General features: G+C 43.9%; 1 protein-coding gene across 1 annotated transcript in view; it reads left to right on the top strand.

Annotated features, from left to right (window-relative positions):
• Window positions 1–9,078: 9,078 nt before the first annotated feature.
• LOC135541351 (acid-sensing ion channel 1B) overlaps window positions 9,079–23,697 on the top strand; it is a 376,245-nt gene continuing 361,626 nt past the window's right edge. The window contains exon 1 of the mRNA XM_064967528.1: window positions 9,079–10,428. Within this exon, the coding sequence (XP_064823600.1) occupies window positions 10,061–10,428 (368 nt within the window). The 5' untranslated portion in view covers window positions 9,079–10,060. The remainder of the gene's footprint in view (window positions 10,429–23,697) is intronic.

Genomic DNA, 23,697 nt, shown 5'->3' with positions numbered 1-23,697 from the left:
GGGGTACCGGTACAGAGTCAATGTGGAGGTTATATACAGGGTGTTATGGTACAGAGTCAATGTGGAGGCTATAGACAGGGGGGTACCGGTACAGAGTCAATGTGGAGGCTATATACAGGGGGTACCGGTACAGAGTCAATGTGGAGACTATATACAGGGGATACTGGTACCGAGTCAATGTGGAGGCTATATACAGGGGTTACCGGTACAGGCTCAATGTGGAGACTATATACAGGGGGTACTGGTACAGAGTCAATGTGGAGGCTATATACAAGGGGTACCGGTACAGAGTCAATGTGGAGGCTATATACAAGGGGGTACCAGTACCGAGTCAATGTGGAGACTATATACAAGGGGTACCGGTACAGAGTCAATGTGAAGGCTATATACAAGGGGTACCGGTACAGAGTCAATGTGGAGGCTATATACAAGGGGTAGCGGTACAGAGTCAATGTGGAGGCTATATACAGAGGGTACCGGTACAGAGTCAATGTGGAGACTAAATCAAATCAAATCGAATTTTATTTGTCACATACACATGGTTAGCAGATGTTAATGCGAGTGTAGCAAAATGCTTGTGCTTCTAGTTCCGACAATGCAGTAATAACCAACAAGTAATCTAACTAACAATTCCAAAACTAATTTCTTATACACAGTGTAAGGGGATAAAGAATATGTACATAAAGATATATGAATGAGTGATGGTACAGAGCAGCATAGGCAAGATACAGTAGATGGTATCGAGTACAGTATATACATATGAGATGAGTATGTAAACAAAGTGGCATAGTTAAAGTGGCTAGTGATACATGTATTACATAAGGATGCAGTAGATGATAGAGTACAGTATATACGTATACATATGAGATGAATAATGTAGGGTATGTAAACATTATATTAGGTAGCATTGTTTGGCTAGTGGCTAGTGATATATTTGACATCATTTCCCATCAATTCCCATTATTAAAGTGGCTGGAGTTGAGTCAGTGTGTTGGCAGCAGCCACTCAATGTTAGTGGTTGCTGTTTAACAGTCTGATGGCCTTGAGATAGAAGCTGTTTTTCAGTCTCTCGGTCCCAGCTTTGATGCACCTCTACTGACCTCGCCTTCTGGATGATAGCGGGGTGAACAGGCAGTGGCTCGGGTGGGTGTTGTCCTTGATGATCTTTATGGCCTTCCTGTAACATCGGGTGGTGTAGGTGTCCTGGAGGGCAGGTAGTTTGCCCCTGGTGATGCGTTGTGCAGACCTCACTACCCTCTGGAGAGCCTTGCGGTTGTGGGCGGAGCAGTTGCCGTACCAGGCGGTGATACAGCCCGCCAGGATGCTCTCGATTGTGCATCTGTAGAAGTTGTGAGTGCTTTTAGGTGACAAGCCAAATTTCTTCAGCCTCCTGAGGTTGAAGAAGCGCTGCTGTGCCTTCTTCACAATGCTGTCTGTGTGAGTGGACCAATTCAGTTTGTCTGCAATGTGGAGGCTATATACAGGGGGTACCGGTACCGAGTCAATGTGGAGGCTATATACAGGGTGTTACCGGTACCGAGTCAATGTGCAGGGGTACAGTGTAGTCGAGGTAATATGTACATGTAGGTAGGGGTAAAGTGACTATGCACATATAATAAACAGCAAGTAGCAGCATTTGATGAACTGTTCAGCAGTCTAATGGCTAGCGGGTAAAGCCTGTTATGGAGCCATTTGGACCTAGACTTGGCGCTCCGGTACCGGTAGCAAAGAAAACAGTCTATGACTTGGGTTGACCATTTTTTAGGCTTCCCTCTGACATCGCCTAGTATAGAGGTCCTGGATGGAAGGAAGCTTGGCCCCAGTGATGTATGACGTGAATGAGGGTCTATTCGGCCCTCCGTTTCCTGTTGTTTATGATCAGCTCCTTTGTCTTGACATTTGACATTTGACATTGAGGGAGAGGTTGAGGTTGAGGGAGAGGTTGTTGACATTGTGGGAGAGGTTGTTGTCCTAGCACCACACTTCCAGTTCTCTGACCTCCTCCCTATAGGCTGTCTCATCGTCGTCGGTGATCAGGTCTTGGTTGTTGGTGTTGTGCCTGGCCATGCAGTCATGAGTGAGCATGGAGTACAGGAGGGGACTGAGCATGCACCCCTGGCGAGATCCAGTGTTGAGGATTAGCGTGACGGACGTGTTGTTGCCTACCCTCACCACCTGGGGGCGGCCCGTCAGGAAGTCCGGGATCCAGTTGCAGAGGGAGGTGTTTAGTCCCAGGGTCCTGAGCTTAGTGATGAGCTTTGAGGCCACTATGGTGTTGAACGCTGAGTTGTAGTCCATGAACAGCATTCTCACATAGGTGTTCCTATTATCCAGGTGGGAGAGAGCAGTGTGGAGTGCAATAGAGATTGCGTCATCTGTGTATCTGTTGGGGCGCTATGTGAAAAGGAGTGGATCCAGGGTCTCTGGGATGATGGTGTTGATGTGAGACATGACCCGCCTTTCAAAGCATTTCATGGCTATAGATGTGAGTGCTACGGGTCGGTAGTGATTTAGGTAGATGGTTACTGCTGTTCGTTTTTATTAACCATTGATTTGGGTGGAGTAAGAGCTACAATCTCAAAGCAAATACTATGTTGAATTTGAAAAGAAATACTGTTCGATCAAATCAGCGCTTTACTTTTTTTTTCTAAAACGTTGTACATTGGTTCATTTATTGCTGAAAAAATGAATGGGTAAACACTGTGACAACCAACCACATATTGTGTTACAACAAACCCCGTTATGGGGCTGGTTGTCACAAGTGGACAGGATGTATTTGACAATGTATAAACTCCATGTTGGAATAATGTATGAGGATAAAGGGTTCCTATTTCAACCCAAGTCCTTGGTTTTTCTCCTAATATCGAAAAATAGTCTTGTAAAGAAATACTGGGGCTGGGAAATACACTAATTAGTCAAAAGTGTGACAACCAACCCAGATCTCCCCTAACTCCTCCACAGGGACTGGAGTCTAGGTCTAGGGGTAATTTCTGGACAGGGCCTAAGGATGTCCTTGAATGTCAGTGTTACCTCCATCCTCCAATCTTTCCTTTCAGCATATCCACAGGGAACCTAGGTGGACATGAGAGCTAATAGTCCATCTGTCCAGGTATACGGGGCAAGCCAATCTGACAATCTTATGTGTGTGTGTGTGTGTGTGTGTGTGTGTGTGTGTGTGTGTGTGTGTGTGTGTGTGTGTGAGTGTGTGTGTGTCCGTGTGCGAAGACAACAATTGTTTGGAAGCAGGTGTAGGCTCCACAGTTAAATCAATGGGAGGGTTAGTGGGGACAGCTAAGCAACAACATGAGGTCAATGAGTGCCTGAAGCCTGAAGAGAAAGGTACGACCTGGCTGTAGAGAGAGGTACGACCTGGCTGATAGAGAGGTATGACTTGGCTGATAGAGAGAGGTACGACCTGACTGATAGAGAGAGGTACGACCAGGCTGTAGAGGGAGATATGACCTGACTGATAGAGAGAGGTACGACCTGACTGATAGAGAGAGGTACGACCAGGCTGATAGAGAGAGGTACGACCTGACTGATAGAGAGGAGACCAGGCTGTAGAGGGAGATATGACCAGGCTGATAGAGAGAGGTATGACCTGGCTGATAGAGAGAGGTACGACCTGACTGATAGAGAGAGGTACGACCAGGCGACCAGGCTGCTGAGAGAGAGGTACAACCTGGCTGATAGAGAGAGGTACGACCTGGCTGATAGAGAGGTACGACCAGGCTGATAGAGAGAGGTACGACCTGGCTGATAGAGAGAGGTACGACCAGGCTGATAGAGAGAGGTACGACCAGGCTGATAGAGAGAGGTACGACCTGACTGATAGAGAGAGGTACAACCTGGCTGATAGAGAGAGGTACGACCAGGCTGATAGAGAGAGGTACGACCAGGCTGATAGAGAGAGGTACGACCTGACTGATAGAGAGAGGTACAACCTGACTGATAGAGAGAGGTACGAACAGGCTGTAGAGAGAGGTATGACCTGACTGATAGAGAGAGGTACGACCTGACTGATAGAGAGAGGTACGACCTGACTGATAGAGAGAGGTACGACAAGGCTGATAGAGAGAGGTACGACAAGGCTGATAGAGAGAGGTACAACCTGGCTGATAGAGAGAGGTACGACCAGGCTGATAGAGAGAGGTACGACCTGACTGATAGAGAGAGGTACGACCTGACTGATAGAGAGAGGTACGACCTGACTGATAGAGAGAGGTACGACCTGACTGATAGAGAGAGGTACGACCTGACTGATAGAGAGAGGTACGACCTGGCTGATAGAGAGAGGTATGACCTGACTGATAGAGAGAGGTACGACCTGACTGATAGAGAGAGGTACGACCTGACTGATAGAGAGAGGTACGACAAGGCTGATAGAGAGAGGTACGACCTGACTGATAGAGAGAGGTACGACCTGGCTGATAGAGAGAGGTATGACCTGACTGATAGAGAGAGGTACGACCTGACTGATAGAGAGAGGTACGACCTGGCTGATAGAGAGAGGTACGACCTGACTGATAGAGAGAGGTACGACCAGGCTGATAGAGAGAGGTATGACCTGACTGATAGAGAGAGGTACGACCTGACTGATAGAGAGAGGTACGACCTGGCTGATAGAGGGAGGTACGACCAGGCTGTAGAGAGAGGTACGAACAGGCTGTAGAGAGAGGTACGACCAGGCTGTAGAGAGAGGTACGACCAGGCTGTAGAGAGAGGTACGACCAGGCTGTAGAGAGAGGTACGACCAGGCTGTAGAGAGAGGTACGACCAGGCTGTAGAGAGAGGTACGACCAGGCTGTAGAGAGAGGTACGACCAGGCTGTAGAGAGAGGTACGACCAGGCTGTAGAGAGAGGTACGACCAGGCTGTAGAGAGAGGTACGACCAGGCTGTAGAGAGAGGTACGACCAGGCTGTAGAGAGAGGTACAACCTGGCTGATAGAGAGAGGTACAACCTGACTGATAGAGAGAGGTACAACCTGACTGATAGAGAGAGGTACAACCTGACTGATAGAGAGAGGTACGACAAGGCTGTAGAGAGAGGTACAACCTGGCTGATAGAGAGAGGTACGACAAGGCTGTAGAGAGAGGTACAACCTGGCTGATAGAGAGAGGTACGACCTGGCTGATAGAGAGAGGTACGACAAGGCTGTAGAGAGAGGTACAACCTGGCTGATAGAGAGAGGTACGACCTGGCTGATATAGAGAGGTACGACCAGGCTGTAGAGAGAGGAAACGACCAGGCTGATAGAGAGAGGTACGACCTGACTGATAGAGAGAGGTACGACCTGGCTGATAGAGGGAGGTACGACCTGACTGATAGAGAGAGGAAACGACCAGGCTGATAGAGAGAGGTACGACCTGACTGATAGAGAGAGGTACGACCTGGCTGATAGAGGGAGGTACGACCTGACTGATAGAGAGAGGTACGACCAGGCTGATAGAGAGAGGTACGACCAGGCTGATAGAGAGAGGTACGACCTGGCTGATAGAGAGAGGTACGACCAGGCTGATAGAGAGACCTGGCTGATTCGACCTGGCTGATAGAGAGAGGTACGACCTGGCTGATAGGCTGATAGAGAGGTACGACCAGGCTGATAGAGAGAGGTACGACCAGGCTGATAGAGAGAGGTACGACCTGGCTGATGGAGAGAGGAGACTGATAGAGAGAGGTACGACCTGAGGCTGATACGAGACTGATAGAGAGGTACGACCTGGCTGATAGAGAGAGGTACGACCTGGCTGTAGAGAGAGGTAAGACCTGGCTGTAGAGAGAGGTACGAGAAGTGCTAGAGTCTGAAAACTGACTACACAGAGACTGGACTAGTAGAAGGCCTAGAGTCTGAAGACTAACTGCACTAACAGAAGGCCTAGAGTCTGTCTATTCATCTCTCTGGAAGGCTGCCAGGTCCCAGGGAGTTGGCACACCATAGCCTTCTCTCTCTATCTCTCTCTCTCTCTCTCTGCCCTCTCTCTCTCTCTTCGTTCTTTGTCTCTCCTCTCTCTCTTTCTGCCCTATTTTTTTCTCTCTCTTCTCTCTCTCTGCCCTCTCTCTCTTCTCTCTCTCCCTCTCTCTTTCTGCCCTCTTTTTCTCTCTCTCTTATCTCTCACTCTGCCCTCTCTCTCTTTTTCTCTCTGTCACTCCCTACTTTCTTTCTCCTACACCCACTCTCTCTCTCTCTCTTCTCTTTCTGACCGATGGTGAGGCCAATCGGCACGCATATCCTGGCAGAAATGACTCCCTGAGTCAATCCTATGCCTGTGCTCAACTCCCATCAACATTTGAAAAGCCATCCCATGCCATGCCACTCTGGCTTAACACTGTCATCCCAATGAAATATTAGCCAGTGTTCTGCTCGCAATGCCAGGTATCAGCAACAGACAGATAAACAGTAACACCTATACTCCAGAACTAACCATGACACTTTTCAGCTCCCTGTGAATTCTTGTGTGTCTTTCTATCAACAGGCAATATGCACACAGAGTAGACTATAATCTTGAATATACTAAATACAGAAATGGTTTCTCCCAACAGATTGTATGAATGAAACGACACATTCTAGAATGCATTTCCCTATTGGAACTGAGAGACACCATCATTCTGGGATCCTACAATTCCAGAACTAATTTCTAAGCTGCATCTACACAGAATTATCATAATGGTACTGGATTGAAAACACTGCTCAAATTATCAACATACAGTAGCCTTTCAATACATGATAAATGATATAGATAATAGATGACTACAACACATACTAGTCACACACAGCCAATACTAAAACAAATGGGGATTATAGAGCATTATGAGCAATTTCATGGGTGGGTACCCTTGGCTCATGGCAGTACGTTTCTCTAAATGCTTTGACAGTCTGCAACACTATAGGGTAGCCTGTCTCCTCTTCGCATCTTTCCCTTCAATATTTGGATGTTAGGCTACATTCCAATCTAATCAAAAAGTATTGATAATGTTTCAGAATGAGATATATTATTTGGGTCCCGTTTCCTTAGGCTTAGGTGTTGCCGAAACATTGGTGGAAAAAGTACCCAGTTGTCATACTTGAGTAAAAGTAAAGATACCTTAATAGAAAATGACTCAAGTGAAAGTGAAAGTTACCCAGTAAAATCCTACTTGAGAATTAAAAAAAAAAGTATTTGCTAAAACATACTTAAGTATTAAAAGTAAAAGTATAAATCATTTCAAATTCCTTATATTAAGCAGACCAGACAGCACAAATGTCTTGTTTTTTAAATGTATTGATAGACAGGGGCACACTCCAACACTCATTTACAAACAAAGACATAATTTACAAACAAAGCATTTGTGTTTAGTGAGTCTGTCAGATCAGAATTAGACCATTTTGCTGTCCTGCTAAACATTCATAACGTAACTAGTACTGGCATTATGTGGCTGAGTGATGAGGAGAAATGTAAATGTTTTTCTGTTTGTGGAATATTTAAATAAAGCCTGGAATAAAATATAGTTAATTATGAAATAGTAGTAAAAATATTGTTCTTCTATGTACATGTGTATTGGCTTGTCTCCCATATGAATCTTCTCTTTGTGCCAGACTGGGATCAAGGGACTTCTGTTTCTATATTTTCTTTATATGGTGTGTATTTTTTAGACCTTTAATTAACTAGTCAAGTCAGTTAAGAACAAACTCTTATTTTCAATGATGGCCTAGGAACAGTGCGTTAACTGCCTGTTCAGGGGCAGAACGACAAATTTGTACCTTGTCAGCTCAGGGAGTTGAACTTCCAACGCTCTAACCACTAGGCTACCCTGCCACCCCAAAACAGCATGTATGTATGTATGTATGTATGTATGTATGTATGTATGTATGTATGTATGTATGTATGTATGTATGTATGTATGTATGTATGTATGTATGTATGTATGTATGTATGTATGTATGTATGTATGTATGTACGTTACTGCTCAAGGGATGTAATTATTTTTTGGATAACCTTATTTACTATTATGTATAGATTTTTTTTCACTCTTCATGCGATGCGCAATGCAGAGAACACCCGAAGAAGAATGATCATTTAATTACCATAGTGAATCATTGTAATGTTTGTTTATGTGTAAATTAATCCCGTAACGGATGGGTTGCCAAATGGCGATTTGACACGAAAATAAAAAGTTATTCATTTAATTAATTCAGTAATTTTGGGTGTCAGGGGAAATGTATGGAGTAGAAAGTACATTATTTTCTTTAGGAATGTAGTAGAATAAAAGTAAAAGTTGTCAAAAATATAAATAGTAGAATACAGATACCCCCAAAAATCTACTTAAGTCGTACTTGAAATATCTGTACTTAAGTACTTTACACCACTTTTGTCGATAGAGGCTGATGGGTAACCTACTCTATTATTTAGACACGTGTAACAGTTTTGTCCGCAGACAGACACCTCGTTTAGCTCACATCAGCACTAACAATCCGTTTCCGAGACTGTTCAGACCATCGTTCAGGGTGTACATACACAAAATACATTTTTAAATGTATTTAAAGACAAATGACGAATACAAGCCGACGTTTTTTGTTGTTGTTTTTTAGCACTGTCAAAATGAGCGTAAACCAGATTGACGTGCTCTCCCCACTACGTATTGTTTCTGCAGTGAGGATTCACCCTCTTTAGATAATTATTGTGTAACTTATCTGCAGAAAAACGTTGTTTTGAGCTGAAAATAAATAGTAGCAGCAGTCTGCAAATCAGGGGGCCAAATGAACGGCTCTTTCACCGATGCGATTCGTTTGCCGAAGGTTCACCAAAAAGAACTGTTCAAAATGAACCGTTCGTTCGAACCATCACTACCTTCTTGCCTCAGCGACACTGTCCCTGTTTTCTACCGCTGATGAATGTTGCTTACAAACAACACACACACACATTTAGGTGAATTTGATACAAGCTGCCGTGGTTTTTAATGACAGGCAAGAATCAGTCCGAGACTCGTGCGGGTCTTAAATGTCTGTATTTTCCAACCGACTTCGTCACCCGATGTAAAACACGTGCCATCCTATCCATTGCTCTCCTCCTATTCGGACATCCAAGTTAATCGATCAGGGAAACGCTGTTTTCGGTCGACAGCTTCCGAGGTTCCCTCTGCGTTTCACTCCCTAATGTGTTGGAATTGGATTTACACATTTAGCTGATTATTAGTCTACGCATGATTTAATTCAGACCTTTTTTCATCCTAAATCGTGTTTCCTCTTAAAAGGGGAGTTTATGATGATTGCATTGTTGTAGTAGGTGCTGTTCCTGAGAGAGGATGCAAGGCAGCGTGTATGCGGTTGATGTCTGACCGAAGCGTCCGCTCACTGTTTTCTCACCGGGAATGTAACAAGACAGTCTCTCGTAGAGTTCCCGCTATTAGACAGGATACAACTGCATGCTCTGTACTAAAACGGCCAGAGCAGGCTTCATTGGCAATGTTTTTTTGAGGTTTGTACAAGTGGGAGCCGGCGGGAAGGAACGCAGCGTGTTATATGGGCATATCACTAGCAGCGTCTCCCGAGAAACAGCGTTTGTTTTATTCCATTTGCATATGGTTGAACCGCTCCTGAACCATATCCTGAACCATCTCCTGAACCATCTCTTGACACCAATACATTCAGTTCTTGCTGTGGTGTTGCTGTGAGTTTTTCTTTTGCATGCCTGCAAGAGACACCAACTTGTGTTGCGGGAATCGCTCCTGAAGTATATGGGCATCTATCTATGCGCGTAAATATGGGACTATATTGGACATATGTTTGAGTTATTACATTAACCGCTTGAAGGGAAATTGTGCACGAAATAGTAGAGTTTCTTGTCAAATAATCCGAAGAATGTACTGGTAGCCTAGATAGATGGTGTTATTTTGGGGGGGATTCAGTGACGCAACATTTCCTTACGGCCTGGATGAGGAACATATAAATCCATGTGTAGAAGGGCGTGAACTCACATACTCACAGTTGGTAACCTCCTTCCTTCTCGAGTGTTAATAGCGTCCCCTTCGCTGCTAGTACTTTCCCATTCTTCCCCTTCACACTGATACCATATAGCCTCGTCATGGATCTCAACGCGGAATCAGAAGAGATGGTGGACTCCTTCAAGCCACCGGTGCCTATCGAAGTTTTCGCCAGCAGGTCCACACTGCACGGCATCTCGCACCTGTTCACCTACGAACGGATGTGCATCAAGCGGTGCCTGTGGATCTTGTTCTTCCTGGCATCTCTGGGGTTCCTGGTGTTGGTGTGTGTGGACCGGGTTCAGTTCTACTTCCAGTACCCTCACGTTACCAAGCTGGACGAGATTGTGACCCCGCTGATGATATTCCCCGCTGTCACCTTCTGCAACCTGAACTCTTTTCGCTTCGGCAGGGTGACGCGCAACGATCTGTACCATGCAGGGGAGCTCCTTTCACTACTCAATGGAAGGTTTGTGGGGATGTGTTTTTTGTTTATTTGTGTGTGACTGTTTGTCTACATGGGATTGCATAGGTACAATCATTTGCATCAGGAGTTTCTACCATAGTAAGGGCAGTAGACTAATTCCCGGTAACTTTTCATCCCATTAGCATACAGCTCCACCCGCCCACCAGAGCTTGTGCAGCTGCAGTTTTCCCCATCTGCTTTCATATTGTGACATAACATGGTTTGAGACATGGATGTCTGTCCGGTGTTTACTGGGCACACACATTGTGCAACATTAGCTGTGTCTATCTGCCGCTTACTGTCCGTTCATGATCTTCTCATGTTTATCCAAAACATATTCAGGTTTTACACGAGCCTCAGTCTTTTCCCCCACAAGAGAGTGTAAGGCAAAGACAGTTATAAAGTTGTCAAGTTAGTAATGTCCATTCGGTTTTCATAGTGATTTCTGTTGAAACCCTACTGATATTTAGGGTCATGTAATGGAACTAATGTACGCTTCTTTGTAGAAATGTCAAGTTATCTGGAAGTGAGCACACTAGTTCCATTTTGATCAACTTAACCTGCCTGGTACTATCGTGCTACTGTGCACAAACAACATGGTGGAGACAGGCTTTAAAAACATTTTAAAGCCTGTTGTACTTCTAACCCAGATATGGCTCACGTCGCACGTCAGCAACTCAGGGTTTGAGGAAAGACAGGGTTATACTCTTTATGATACATTTCATAAATAATACATGAATAAACTGGTTATAGGTAAGTATTACATGATTTGTAAACATTGAGAGCATAATGATTGAATGAAGCCATTATTAGACCAAATATACGCTCTGTAAATCATATGATACCCACTCTATGTATCATGTGTGGATGATACAGTGCAGATTAGACATGATACATACAGATGGAGAAATACTGAAATAATCTCATTCTATGCTACTAAGCGTGATGTGAGCCAGGCTCTGCTTTAACCAATAATCTGTATAGCAGTGATGTAGTCCCACACGGCTGGATCTGTATGTCAATCACTTCATGTGTATTTTAGCGTATTGATCCACACAGCTGTTTTGCTTAAGGCCCTGTTAGAACACATTCCTCTGTGGTAGCAGACTACATGTAAGGATTTTACACATGCTATCTCAATATTCATACAGAACTGTCTGTCTGTCTGTCTGTCTGTCTCTCTCTCTCTTTATCTCTCTCTCTCGCTGTGATCTCTCTCTCGCTGTGATCTCTCTCTCGCTGTGATCTCTCTCTCGCGCGCTGTGATCTCTCTCTCCCTCTCTCCCTGTGATCTCTCTCTCTCCCTGTGATCTCTCTCTCCCTGTGATCTCTCTCTCTCGCTGTGATCTCTCTCAACCTCTCTCCCTGTGATCTCTCTCTCTCCCTGTGATCTCTCTCTCCCTGTGATCTCTCTCTGTCTCTGTGACCTCTCGATGTTCACATTACTGCTAGCCTGGGAGAAATGTTGAATGTATTATATTGCTTTGTCGCAGATGTTTGTACATCTCAGCTATAATACAATCCTTCAAGGGAGGCCTAAGCAAGGAAGGAAACCTCTTTGCTTTAGAAAACTCATCTCCTGCTTGTCTGCATCAGTTTTACAGAGCTCCTCCCAGTTCCGTCAGTCAGTTCATCACCTGCTGAAAAACAAGCGTTGTTGCACAAACATGAAAACCAAGTGGTTGTGTATAAAATAAGAAAGGTAAGCGGAGAACAGCAGCAGTGGCCCTTCTAAATTAGCTGGAGGCAGAGAGAGAAGAGAGACAAGCACAGAGAGAGAGAGAGAGAGAGAGGAGAAAGAGCCCAGAGAACAGAGGGATGAGAGAGTGTAGAAAGTCACATCAACCTCAAAGAGAGGGAGGGATGACAAGCAGCAGTAATTAACCAATGTCTGGTAAGCTGTGTGATAAATAAGCCTCACTGCCAGACCTTTAATTAGTGGTGTTTGTGAAACAACGGGCTACTCACCAAATGCCACCCTATTCCCTACATAGTGCAGAGCCCAATGAAGCCCTATGGGCCTTGGTCAAAAGTAGTGAACTATATAGGAAACAGGGTGCCATTTGGAATGGGACCACAGTGTTGTTGTGCTGAATAAAACAGGCTCGCTACACCTCCCTTCCTCTGAGTTTCCCCCTGAACTCCCTGGACTGTTTGGCTGTGGACGCATCAAGTCCTTCTGTTAAGGTCTGAGTGGGGGCGTGTGAGGGGAATGTGTGTGTGTGTGTGTGAGAGAGAGGGGGAGTCAGTGTGTGTGTGAGGGGGTCTCTTTAGAAGACGAGAAGAAACAAACTGTCAGTTTGGTGGGAAAGCTGTGTCAAAACGTTAATTGTGTCGCTCCTATATTTGTCTATCAAATACCCAGTCAACTAACAACTGTGACCCTCCTCCTCCTCCTCCTCCTCCTCCTCCTCCTCCTCCTCCTCCTCCTCCTCCTCCTCCTCCTCCTCCTCCTCCTCCTCCTCCTCCTCCTCCTCCTCCTCCTCCTCCTCCTCCTCCTCCTCCTCCTCCTCCTCCTCCATGGAAGGGCGGCAGGGTAGCCTAGTGGTTAGAGCGTTGGACTAGTAACCGGAAGGGTGCGAGTTCAAACCCCCGAGCTGACAAGGTACTAATCTGTCGTTCTGCCCCTGAACAGGCAGTTAACCCACTGTTCCCAGGCCGTCATTGAAAATAAGAATGTGTTCTTAACTGACTTGCCTGGTTAAATAAAGGTAAAATTAAAAAAATTAAAAGGCTAGAATCCCTTTGGGCTGGTTTCCTGGACACAGATTCATCGACATCCTGAACCTACAGTAAAAGCATACTCAATGTTCTCCTCAAAAAAGAGGAAGTCTTAAGTCAGGCTTCACAGTGTAGAACAATTGGACTCAATCCAGTTGATAGTGAATCTAATTAGAGGATGATTTAATGGGAGAAAGAGCTGCTTCCATAATAGAAGCTGGCATGTGCTGCTCGGGTCATCGACTATTCTTTTGCTGACACAAATCATTTCTCACCTAATTTGCTTCCTGATTCTATGCAAATGTGATTAGGCCTATATGATTGTAAAAATGACTCAAGGTTTTGATGACTGCGTACGTTTTGTCTATGCTCTTTGTCATAGCAGGTTGATAGCATGTATTCAGGTGTCGTCTAGGCCAGTGGTTCTCAAACTTTCTCACACCCTGGCCTTAGTATTTTGTGTTTTCTTTATTATTTTGGTCAGGCCAGGGTGTGACATGGGTGGTTTATGTGTCTTGTCTTGTCTAGGGGTTTATTAGATTTGTGGGGTTGTGTTCAGTTTAGGTGTCTAGGAAAGTCTATGGTTGCCTAGAGTGGTTCTCAATCAGAGGCAGGTGTTTATCTTTGTCTCTGATTGGGAACCATATTTAGGCAGCCATATTCTTTGGGTATTTCGTGGGTGATTGTTCCTGTCTCTGTTGCACCAGATAGGGCTGTTTTGGTTTTTCACGGTTCTTGTTTTTGTATAGTGTTCATTTTTAATCTTTCATTAAAGATAAATAAAGATAACCACGCTGCATTTGGGTCCTCCTCTCTTTCACCGGAAAAAACCGTAACAGACCCTCTCATAATCAGAACACAACGTTTTTTAAAAAAGAGTTTTAATATGACTTCGGCAATACGTGGCCGGATTAACCAAGTCCCTGCAGGAACATTTTAAAGGCCCGCATCTTGGCATCGGAGAGAACATTTAGCAGTTTTCCCTGCAATTCTTCACATTTCATCATGGGGCTATAGATATTTCTTGTTGTAGCTTTAAAGCTAATATCCTGCATTTCTTCACATTTCATCATGGGGCTATAGATATTTCTTGTTGTAGCTTTAAAGCTAATATCCTGCAATTCTTCACATTTCATCATTTCATCTTGTTGTAGCTTTAAAGGCAATTCTTCACATTTCATCATGGGGATATTTCTTGTTGTAGCTTTTAAAGCTAATATCCTGCATTTCTTCACATTTCATCATGGGGCTATAGACATTTCTTGTTGTAGATATATTCATTTCTGCACATTTCATCATGGGGCTATAGACATTTCTTGTTGTAGCTTTAAAGCTAATATCCTGCATTTCTTCACATTTCATCATGGGGCTATAGATATTTCTTGTTGTAGCTTTAAAGCTAATATCCTGCATTTCTTCACATTTCATCATGGGGCTATAGACATTTCTTGTTGTAGCTTTAAAGCTAATATCCTGCATTTCTGCACATTTCATCATGGGGCTATAGACATTTCTTGTTGTAGCTTTAAAGCTAATATCCTGCATTTCTGCACATTTCATCATGGGGCTATAGACATTTCTTGTTGTAGCTTTAAAGCTAATATCCTGCATTTCTGCACATTTTGGCAGAGTGAAGACTTTGCAGTTTTAAAGCTTAATTTACAGTGCATTTAAGTAAAGAAAAATATTCCATTTACATAAGTATTCAGACCCGTTACTCAGTACTTGGTTAAAGCACCTTTGGAAGTGATTACAGCCTCGAGTATTGTTGGGTAAGACCTTGCAAGCTTGGCACATCTGTTTTTTGGGAGTTTCTCCCATTGTTCGCTGCAGATCCACTCAAGCTCTGTCAGGTTGGATGGGGTGCTGCACAGCTATGTTCAGGTCTCTCCAGAGATGTCAGACCGGGTTCAAGTCCGGGCTCTGGCTAGGCCACTCAAGGGCATTCAGAGACTTGTCCTAAAGCCACTCCTGCATTGTCTTGGCTGTGTGCTTAGGGTCATTGTCCTGTTGGAAGGTGAACCTTCACCCCAGTCTGAGGTCCTGAGCTCTCTGGAACAGGTTTTCATCAAGGATCTCTCTGTACTTTGCTCCGTTAATCTTTCTGACTAGTCTCCCAGTACCTGCCACTGAAAGACATCCCCACAGCATGATGCTGCCATCACTGTAGCGATGGTGCCAGGTGTCCTCCAGACGTGACACTTGGTATTCAGGCCAAATTGTTCAATCTTGGTTTCATCAGGAGATAATATTGTTTCTCATGGTCTGAATGTCTTTAGGTGCCTTTTGGAAAACTCCAAGCGGGCTGTCATGTGCCTTTTACTGAGGAGTGGCTTCCGTCTGGCCACAACCATAGAGGCCTGATTGGTGGAGTGCTGCAGAGATGGTTGTCCTTCTGGAAGTTTCTCACATCTCCACAGAACTTCTAGGGTTCTGTCAAGGTGACCATCGGATTCTTGGTCACCTCCCTGACCAAGGCCCTTCTCCCCCAATTTCTCAGTTTGGCGGGGTTGCCAGCTCGAAGGAAGAGTTTTGGTGGTTGCAAACTTCTTCCATTTATAATGATGGGGGCCACTGTGTTCTTCGGTACCTTCAATGTTGCAGAAATGTTTTGACACCATTCCCCAGATCTGTGCCTCGACAAAATCCTGTTTTGGAGCTCTACGGACAATTCCTTCAACCTCATGGCTTGGTGTTTGCTCTGACATGCACTGTCAACTGTGGAACCTTATACAGTGCCTTGCGTAAGTATTCGGCCCCCTTGAACTTTGCGACCTTTTGCCACATTTCAGGCTTCAAACATAAAGATATAAAACTGTATTTTTTTGTGAAGAATCAACAACAAGTGGGACATAATCATGAAGTGGAACGACATTTATTAGATATTTCAAACTTTTTTAACAAATCAAAAACTGAACAATTGGGCTTGCAAAATTATTCAGCCCCCTTAAGTTAATACTTTGTAGCGCCACCTTTTGCTGCGATTACAGCTGTAAGTCGCTTGGGGTATGTCTCTATCAGTTTTGCACATCGAGAGACTGAGATTTTTTCACATTCCTCCTTGCAAAACAGCTCGAGCTCAGTGAGGTTGGATGGAGAGCATTTGTGAACAGCAGTTTTCAGTTCTTTCCACAGATTCTCGATTGGATTCAGGTCTGGACTTTGACTTGGCCATTCTAAAACCTGGATATGTTTATTTTTGAACCATTCCATTGTAGATTTTGCTTTATGTTTTGGATCATTGTCTTGTTGGAAGACAAATCTCCATCCCAGTCTCAGGTCTTTTGCAGACTCCATCAGGTTTTCTTCCAGAATGGTCCTGTATTTGGCTCCATCCATCTTCCCATCAATTTTAACCATCTTCCCTGTCCCTGCTGTTTTTGGTTTGTCATTATGGGGTATTGTGATGTCATTATGGGGTATTATGTCATTTTCGGGTATTGTGATGTCATTATGGGGTAGTGTGTGTAGATCTCTGAGGATTTGTATTTATTTAATCAATTTTAGAATAAGGTTGTAACGTAACAAAATGCGGAAGAAATCAAGGGTCTGAATACTTTCCGAAGACACTGTATATCTATTTACTCATCCCCCTCCCCTGAGGTGGACAGAAAGAGAGAGAGAGAGAGAGACGATGCAGATGCTCTCTCCTTCATTCCTCTAGCTATCCTAACCGTTAGCGGCATCTGAAAATTAAAGTGCTTGTGGCTTGTAATCCAATTTAACTTCCTCCCTCCCCACTTACAGAGAGAGCTGTGATTGCTTTAGGGAGAGTAGATCAGTGGCAAGTCAATATAAAAAGAATCCACACATATACTACACTACCAAAAGTATGTGGACACCTGCTCGTCGAACATCTCATTCTGAAATATTCAGCATTAATATGGAGTTGGTCCCCCCTTTGCTGCAATAACAGCCTCCACTCTTCTGGGAAGGCTTTCCATTAGATGGTGGAACATTGCTGCAGGGACTTGCTTCCATTCAGCAACAAGAGCATTAGTGAGGTCGGGCGCTGATGTTAGTCGATTAGGCCTGGCTCGCAGTCGACGTTCCAATTCATCCCAAAGGTGTTTGATGGGGTTTAGGTCAGGGCTCTGAGCATGCCAATCAAGTTCTTCCACACCCATCTTGACAAACCATTTCTGTATGCTGTAGTGTTAAGATCTCCCTCCACTGGAACTAAGGGGCCACGTTGAAAGTCACTGAGCTCTTCAGTAAGTCCATTCTATTGCCAATGTTTATCTATGGAACGTTTTTGTTTATTTCATTCCGTTTACGACTTGTCAATTTATTCATTGTGTTTTGTTTGGAGCACTCCTGTCAATCTTGAGTACAGACGTGTACCTGATTACGCATAGAAGTAAGCCTAGGCTACCTGGCCCGATTACACATAGAAGTAGGCCTAGGCTACCTGGCCCGATTACACATAGAAGTAGGCCTAGGCTACCTGGCCTGATTATACATAGAAGTAGGCCTAGGCTACCTGGCCTGATTACACATAGAAGTAGGCCTAGGCTACCTGGCCTGATTACACATAGAAGTAGGCCTAGGCTACCTGGCCTGATTACACATAGAAGTAGGCCTAGGCTACCTGGCCTGATTACACATAGAAGTAGGCCTAGGCTACCTGGCCTGATTACACATAGAAGTAGGCCTAGGCTACCTGGCCCGATTACACATAGAAGTAGGCCTAGGCTACCTGGCCCGATTACACATAGAAGTAGGCCTAGGCTACCTGGCCCGATTACACATAGAAGTAGGCCTAGGCTACCTGGCCCGATTACACATAGAAGTAGGCCTAGGCTACCTGGCCCGATTACACATAGAAGTAGGCCTAGGCTACCTGGCCTGATTACACATAGAAGAAGCTACCTGGGCACATAGAAGTAGGCTACCTGGCCCGATTACACATAGAAGTAGGCCTAGGCTACCTGGCCTGATTACACATAGAAGTAGGCCTAGGCTACCTGGCCTGATTACACATAGAAGTAGGCCTAGGCTACCTGGCCTGATTACACATAGAAGTAGGCCTAGGCTACCTGGCCTGATTATACATAGAAGTAGGCCTAGGCTACCTGGCCCGATTACACATAGAAGTAGGCCTAGGCTACCTGGCCTGATTATACATAGAAGTAGGCCTAGGCTACCTGGCCCGATTACACATAGAAGTAAGCCTAGGCTACCTGGCCCGATTACACATAGAAGTAGGCCTAGGCTACCTGGCCTGATTACACATAGAAGTAGGCCTAGGCTACCTGGCCTGATTACACATAGAAGTAGGCTTAGGCTACCTGGCCTGCGCGCAAATGTAGACTAATACATTTGCCCATTTGGGGATCTGATACTATTTTGGATTGTCTTAACTCACCATCACTGTGAAGCTTCTCAAAGTCATTTTTTCTTTGCCTGAAATGTAAACTAAGTCACTTTGCACTCCAAATGGAAAAGGTTGCCCACCTTTGGTGTAGCCTATTACCGGCAACTTCAGGAGCACAATGTCAGAATCTGCGATGGTCACTGGGCAGCAGGAGGAGACGGAGGGTCGGGTCGGGTCGGGTCGTTTTCTTTTCCTCCTCTGGTTAGGCTATATTTGTTCTCTGGCTCACTCTTTAGTCATTTGTATCTTAATTTTTAATCACAGTGCTTAAATCAGTAGCCTACATATAGTTTACTTTATTCAAACATAGGGTGTGTCTATATGGAAAAACACACGTTTTAACATTTTGACCAATTGATTGGTCGACCCAGATATTTCTTTGTCGGGGACAGCTCTATAAACAACAGTAGCGGCTTTAAAAAAACTGCCTTTGTTCCGCAATAGCATTTTGAGCGACGGTTATAATACTTGTGCTTCTTCAGAATGCATCTCTCCCTTCTCCATGCTCACAGTGGGGAGAGGGAGTAAGGAGAGTGGCTCGCTCACACAGCAGCCTACTGACAACCAGGGACAGGCAGACGCTTTCATAGCAGGAATTAACATAATGCATAGGCTACTACTGCGGAGCAAAAAAATGGTTTTAGAACCCCAAAAGAATCTGCTGGAACATTGTGTAGCAAAATCACTGAAAGTAACTGACCTAAGCAAAATGCTTTGGTGAGACGAGGGCGCTGTCAGTGTCAGTAGTTTGGGGTTATCGTCCCAGCTCTACTCTAGCTGAGCAACAACACAGGGTCTTAAGTGCTCTCCTGGCAGCTCTGTGTTGCTATAAGACGCTTGGTTGGACACTGGGTACAATTCAATTAGGAATACAGTACGGCGCACGAAGGCGGTTTGCAATTATGGAGATGAACCATGACAAGGTATTGATGCGAGGCCGTATGCGCAGCAGTTGAGCCATATCTTAACTATGTTCATGTTTGAACCACAATGTAAAGTTGTAAAGCATGTCTACATTTTCTCGGCCGTCACTTGGCCTATGGCGGTGGTTACTTGGACAACTGGGTGGTGGTTTCAATTGGACCCCCAAGTTTTCTGAGCAAATTTTCTTTTAAATAAAAATTTGTTGGACTGTATAGCGCAAGGACATCTTCTCCAAGTGATTTTAATTTGGGAAAACTATTATTCAAGTATTCCCACGCATAACAGAAAAACACCTGATTATTTACACATTTTAAAGGTTTTAAATTATTATTAGCCAAAAGTTATATTTGTATATCTTGCGGTCTAGAAATGATTTGTAATTATGTTCAGGCCTCCCGACCATCTGCTCAAGAAAAAAACGGCCTACAGCTGAATCTAGTTGATGATCCCACGCCTGTGGTTTGTTAGGGTTTGTTTATCCTATTACTGTATGTACAAAGTGAAAATGTGCAATGTTATTCGAAAGTAATTTGAAGTGTAGGCTGTCCTGTGTGGTTTCACGACTGTCACAGCAGTAGTGCAGTGATCCAATACACTGCTATAGCTAATAGAAAATAACATCAAGCTGAAGTAGCATTTTCTTGAAAAGTATACAGTTGTAGAACCAAGCTTTTTGTTTGGCTTTTTAATTGGTCCCTGACCATGTCTGACTTATCCTTCTGCGATTGTTGAGGACTGAGGACTGATGACGTCATCGCCTAATTTGCATAATTGGCCATGTGCATGTAATTGTGATGGAAGCAAGCAGGCAAGCTTCATTTTCATCCCTGCTCATAACAACTGAACTTTGAAGTTATCTCTAAGAATTGCAGTAAATGAACCAACAGGAATTTATCAACTCGCTGCATTGTTTGCAACCTATGTGGTATACGCACACTCCTACACTTGAATTAGGTTCTATATATGATATACTGTACATGATATGTAATTACTTGATTAAACTATGATGTGACATAATCCTCTGATTTGCTGTAGTGCAAACTGATTACTCTGAAATATGACTTTATTACTCTGAAATATGACTTTTTACTCTGAAATATGACTTTATTACTTTGAAATATGACCTTATTACTCTGAAATATGACTATTATTGAAATATGACTTTATTACTCTGAAATATGACTATTATTGAAATATGACTTTATTACTCTGAAATATGACTTTATTACTTGAAATATGACTTTTTACTCTGAAATAGGACCATTATTAATATGACTCATACTATGGCCATGTTCTGTTATAATCTCCACCCGGCACAGCCAGAAGAGGACTGGCCACCCCTCATAGCCTGGTTCCTCTCCACCCGGCACAGCCAGAAGAGGACTGGCCACCCCTCATAGCCTGGTTCCTCTCCACCCGGCACAGCCAGAAGAGGACTGGCCACCCCTCATAGCCTGGTTCCTCTCCACCCGGCACAGCCAGAAGAGGACTGGCCACCCCTCATAGCCTGGTTCCTCTCCACCCGGCACAGCCAGAAGAGGACTGGCCACTCCTCATAGCCTGGTTCCTCTCCACCCGGCACAGCCAGAAGAGGACTGGCCACCCCTCATAGCCTGGTTCCTCTCCACCCGGCACAGCCAGAAGAGGACTGGCCACCCCTCATAGCCTGGTTCCTCTCCACCCGGCACAGCCAGAAGAGGACTGGCCACCCCTCATAGCCTGGTTCCTCTCTACCCGGCACAGCCAGAAGAGGACTGGCCACCCCTCATAGCCTGGTTCCTCTCCACCCGGCACAGCCAGAAGAGGACTGGCCACCCCTCATAGCCTGGTTCCTCTCTACCCGGCACAGCCAGAAGAGGACTTTCATAGCCTGGTTCCTCTCCACCCGGCACAGCCAGAAGAGGACTGGCCACCCCTCATAGCCTGGTTCCTCTCTAGGTTTCTAATCTCCACCCGGCACAGCCAGAAGAGGACTGGCCACCCCTCATAGCCTGGTTCCTCTCTAGGTTTCTAATCTCCACCCGGCACAGCCAGAAGAGGACTGGCCACTCCTCATAGCCTGGTTCCTCTCTAGGTTTCTTCCAAGGTTTTGGCCTTTCTAGGGAGTTTTTCCTAGCCACCGTGCTTCTACACCTGCATTGCTTGCTGTTTGGTGTTTTAGGCTGGGTTTCTGTATAGCACTTTGAGATATCAGCTGATGTATTTTATTTATTTATTTATTTCACAAGTTCTCATTTACAATTGCGACCTGGCCAAGATAAAGCAAAGCAGTTTGACACATACAACGACACAGAGTTACACATGGAGTAAAACAAACATACAGTCCATAATACAGTATAAACAAGTCTATATACGATGTGAGCAAATGAGGTGAGATAAGGGAGGTAAAGGCAAAAAAAGGCCATGGTGGCAAAGTAAATACAATATAGCAAGTAAAACACTGGAATGATAGATTTGCAATGGAAGAATGTGCAAAGAAGAAATAAAAATAATGGGGTGCAAAGGAGCAAAATAAATAAATAAATTAAATACAGTAGGGAAAGAGGTAGTTGTTTGGGCTAAAATATAGGTGGGCTATGCACAGTTGCAGTAATCTGTGAGCTGCTCTGACAGTTGGTGCTTAAAGCTAGTGAGGGAGATAAGTGTTTCCAGTTTCAGTGCTTTTTGTAGTTCGTTCCAGTCATTGGCAGCAGAGAACTGTATGAAGGGCTATATAAATTAATTTGATTTGATTTGATTTACTCTTAAATATGAGTAATTCTCTGAAATATGACTATTACTCTGAAATATGACTAATCCTCTGAAATATGACTATTACTCTGAAATATGACTTCCTCTGAAATATGACTATTCCTCTGAAATATGACTATTCCTCTGAAATATGACTTCCTCTGAAATATGACTATTACTCTGAAATATGACTAATCCTCTGAAATATGACTATTCCTCTGAAATATGACTTCCTCTGAAATATGACTATTACTCTGAAATATGACTAATCCTCTGAAATATGACTATTACTCTGAAATATGACTTCCTCTGAAATATGACTATTCCTCTGAAATATGACTATTCCTCTGAAATATGACTTCCTCTGAAATATGACTATTACTCTGAAATATGACTATTACTCTGAAATATGACTAATACTCTGAAATATGACTATTACTCTGAAATATGACTTCCTCTGAAATATGACTTCCTCTGAAATATGACTATTCCTCTGAAATATGACTTCCTCTGAAATATGACTTCCTCTGAAATATGACTATTCCTCTGAAATATGACTTCCTCTGAAATATGACTTCCTCTGAAATATGACTTCCTCTGAAATATGACTTCGTCTGAAATATGACTTCCTCTGAAATATGACTTCCTCTGAAATATGACTAATCTGCACAAAGAGAAGGGAGAAGAAGTATAACCAACCAATAACAGATGCTCTGAATAACATCAAATGATACCCATGAACAACAATGAATCACCCATTACAAGACTGAAATAAGACTTCAGACTGTTCAAAACTTTAGCGCTGGCACTGTAGTTAAAATTAGATCAGTGTTAGAGAGAGAGCATTCGTTCAGTCATTGTAATGATTGTTTTGTTGAAATAATGTTTTTATATAATGTTGCTTTGTCGGAATGATTCCACAATTTAAATTCTTGAACACAGAAAACCGATAAACTCTCTAAAACTCTGTATTAAGAACATTTTCAAATGTTTTCTGCATTTAATCACGTAAATCTATTTTTCACTTCGGCGGTTTTACATAATTGAAGTTCACCCACAAAATTGCTTTTATGATATCTCCGTGGATTTTGAATGTGAAATGATTGTCTCCTGAGTGCCATACAATTGTCGTCCTTATTCACTTTTACCAGTCTTCTTGAGGAGGTTTTGTTGTGTTTTCTGTTCTTTCCGGGATCCAAACACAAATATACGCAATTCTGTATGATAATTCTTATTGTGTATTGGCATTTGCCACTTTTTATGTGGATGTTTGTATTTACTAATTGTTATTATGGCTTTGAAATGGACCGCCTACCTGGTGGGTTGGGATGCTAGCGTTAATGAAGGGTCATTAGTACCTGTGTGTGTCTGGTCGAGACTCTGTGATGCTAAGCTATCTGCCCTCCACTGGCTATGTGAAACACAGCTCGTCTCTGTAGTACTGTAGCATAGATTGCAGGACCGACAGGTCTGACCTTCCTGTGATTGGATTTATCTGATGCGTCTAATCATCCACTTCA

This window comes from Oncorhynchus masou, chromosome 6, assembly GCF_036934945.1.
Source record: "Oncorhynchus masou masou isolate Uvic2021 chromosome 6, UVic_Omas_1.1, whole genome shotgun sequence".
Taxonomy (NCBI): Eukaryota; Metazoa; Chordata; class Actinopteri; order Salmoniformes; family Salmonidae; genus Oncorhynchus; species Oncorhynchus masou.
This window is presented reverse-complemented; position numbering and strand designations above follow the sequence as displayed.